Source organism: Poecilia formosa, unplaced genomic scaffold (genome assembly GCF_000485575.1).
Source record: "Poecilia formosa unplaced genomic scaffold, Poecilia_formosa-5.1.2 Scaffold118, whole genome shotgun sequence".
NCBI classification, from domain to species: domain Eukaryota; kingdom Metazoa; phylum Chordata; class Actinopteri; order Cyprinodontiformes; family Poeciliidae; genus Poecilia; species Poecilia formosa.
Window position 1 is genome coordinate 508,688 of NW_006800057.1, and position 1,664 is coordinate 510,351.

The 1,664-nt window shown below is 34.0% G+C and overlaps 1 protein-coding gene across 1 annotated transcript in view; it reads left to right on the plus strand.

Moving 5' to 3' along the window:
* The first annotated feature begins 955 nt into the window (after positions 1–955).
* LOC103143960 (serine/threonine-protein kinase pim-2-like) overlaps positions 956–1,664 on the plus strand; it is a 4,279-nt gene continuing 3,570 nt past the window's right edge. Inside the window, exon 1 of the mRNA XM_007560692.2 lies at positions 956–1,131. Within this exon, the coding sequence (XP_007560754.2) occupies positions 1,086–1,131 (46 nt within the window). The 5' untranslated portion in view covers positions 956–1,085. The remainder of the gene's footprint in view (positions 1,132–1,664) is intronic.

Here is a 1,664-nt window from a genome sequence, read left to right on the forward strand (position 1 = left end):
ACAAATATCATGGATTATTTAATTAATTAAAAAAATATTTTATTGATCCCAATGAAAACACAAATAAAACACGTGCTGAGCTATACAATAGCATATTGTGAGAAGTGACAGGATGGTGAAATCACTTTGCTAGACTAATTGACATTGGTGCTAATTGCTTTACAAAGGCTATCAGTAGAATTGAACATTACATTCTACATAAATAAATTAAAGGTAAATGTAGTGGGCCTATGGTATTTGTATTCACAGGGCTATACCTAAATTTCATAAATATTTAAGATCTCCCAAAAAGCTTACAACTCCCTATTTTAGTTGTTCATTTACCAAATGTACCTTACTACACATTAATATGCACAGGTGAAACTGTCTTAGAGGCCAAAGTCTGCAGTTTCCCTGGGTACAGAGGATTAATGAAAACCAATGGGGTGTCAAGTAGTGCTGCACTGAGATATTTAAACTTTTATTTAGAATTTTTTAAATATGCTGTAGGTGGGTGTTTCATCAATATTTAGGAACTGTATTTACCATAAAAATCTGTGAGTACCAGATCATGAATAGATAGTAGTTCACTGTAACTTTAAATTATAGCCAAAAACTAATACAAAATATTGGTATTAGCTGCTTGTATGAGTCATTTTGGACATAATTTCTTTTATCAGTTTAAATTATTTATTTCACTGCAGAGATTTTGCAACAGTTGAAAAATAATTGAGATCTCTGTGTGACTCCAATATCTAGGGTTCATTGCTCTAACTGACTCTTCCCTGGAAAACTGACACGAAAGAAACAGTTTGATTTTGGGGATTTCTTTGTGTATTCAAGATTAGATTTAATTCAGAGGGCTGCTAGGCAACATCACCTCCATTTTAACTTTTGTGACTAAATTTTGGAATGTTATTTTTGATGTCACAATGATTGATGTTGGAACCCAACATTCTGTTTGAGCTCAGTCTGTCAGAGATTTCTGACAGAGTGAGACAAAACTAAAAAAGCTGAAATTGCCATTGCTTGAAGGCGAAAGGATCCACACTAAAATCTAAAAAACAAAAAAAAACAAAAAAAAAACAAAAACAAAAAAAAAAGAAATGGGACGTAAAAGGAAGAGTAAAACACCAGCTCACAGGAAACAAGGTAAATGAGTTTCAGGAAAAAAAAAATAACTAAAAATGATTTGTGTTTAAGTTTTTAGAGAGAGAAATATTAATGTAAAGGATTTTACAGTTTGTTCATTTTAGACACTGATCAGTGAAAGTCAGACAATAGTTGTGTTTTAATAGTTAAGAGCAGGGGCGTGTCTAGGTTATTTTTCTTAGAGGAGCCAGACTGGGGAACAAGCTGAAGATGGACATACTAAGATTCCCATTTCATCTAAATGCACTGAAGACTTAGATTAAAGTGAACAGAGGGTCAAAACCTAAATAATAAAACTATTTAACCAAATGCAAGGATTTGAAAACGATGCAGTAGCCTAGGACACAGGCTAATTTTTCGAGTCACATGATTAGCCTGTTTAGCTTAGCAAAGTTTAACTCTAAACAAATACACACTGTATACATACTGTATCTAGCTCTATGGCTAGCTCACTGTTGTGCAGTCACAATATCTGGGAGTATGAGCGCCCCCTGCCATGAGGCAAGAGAACTGCCTGCCTCACCTCGAGTCTG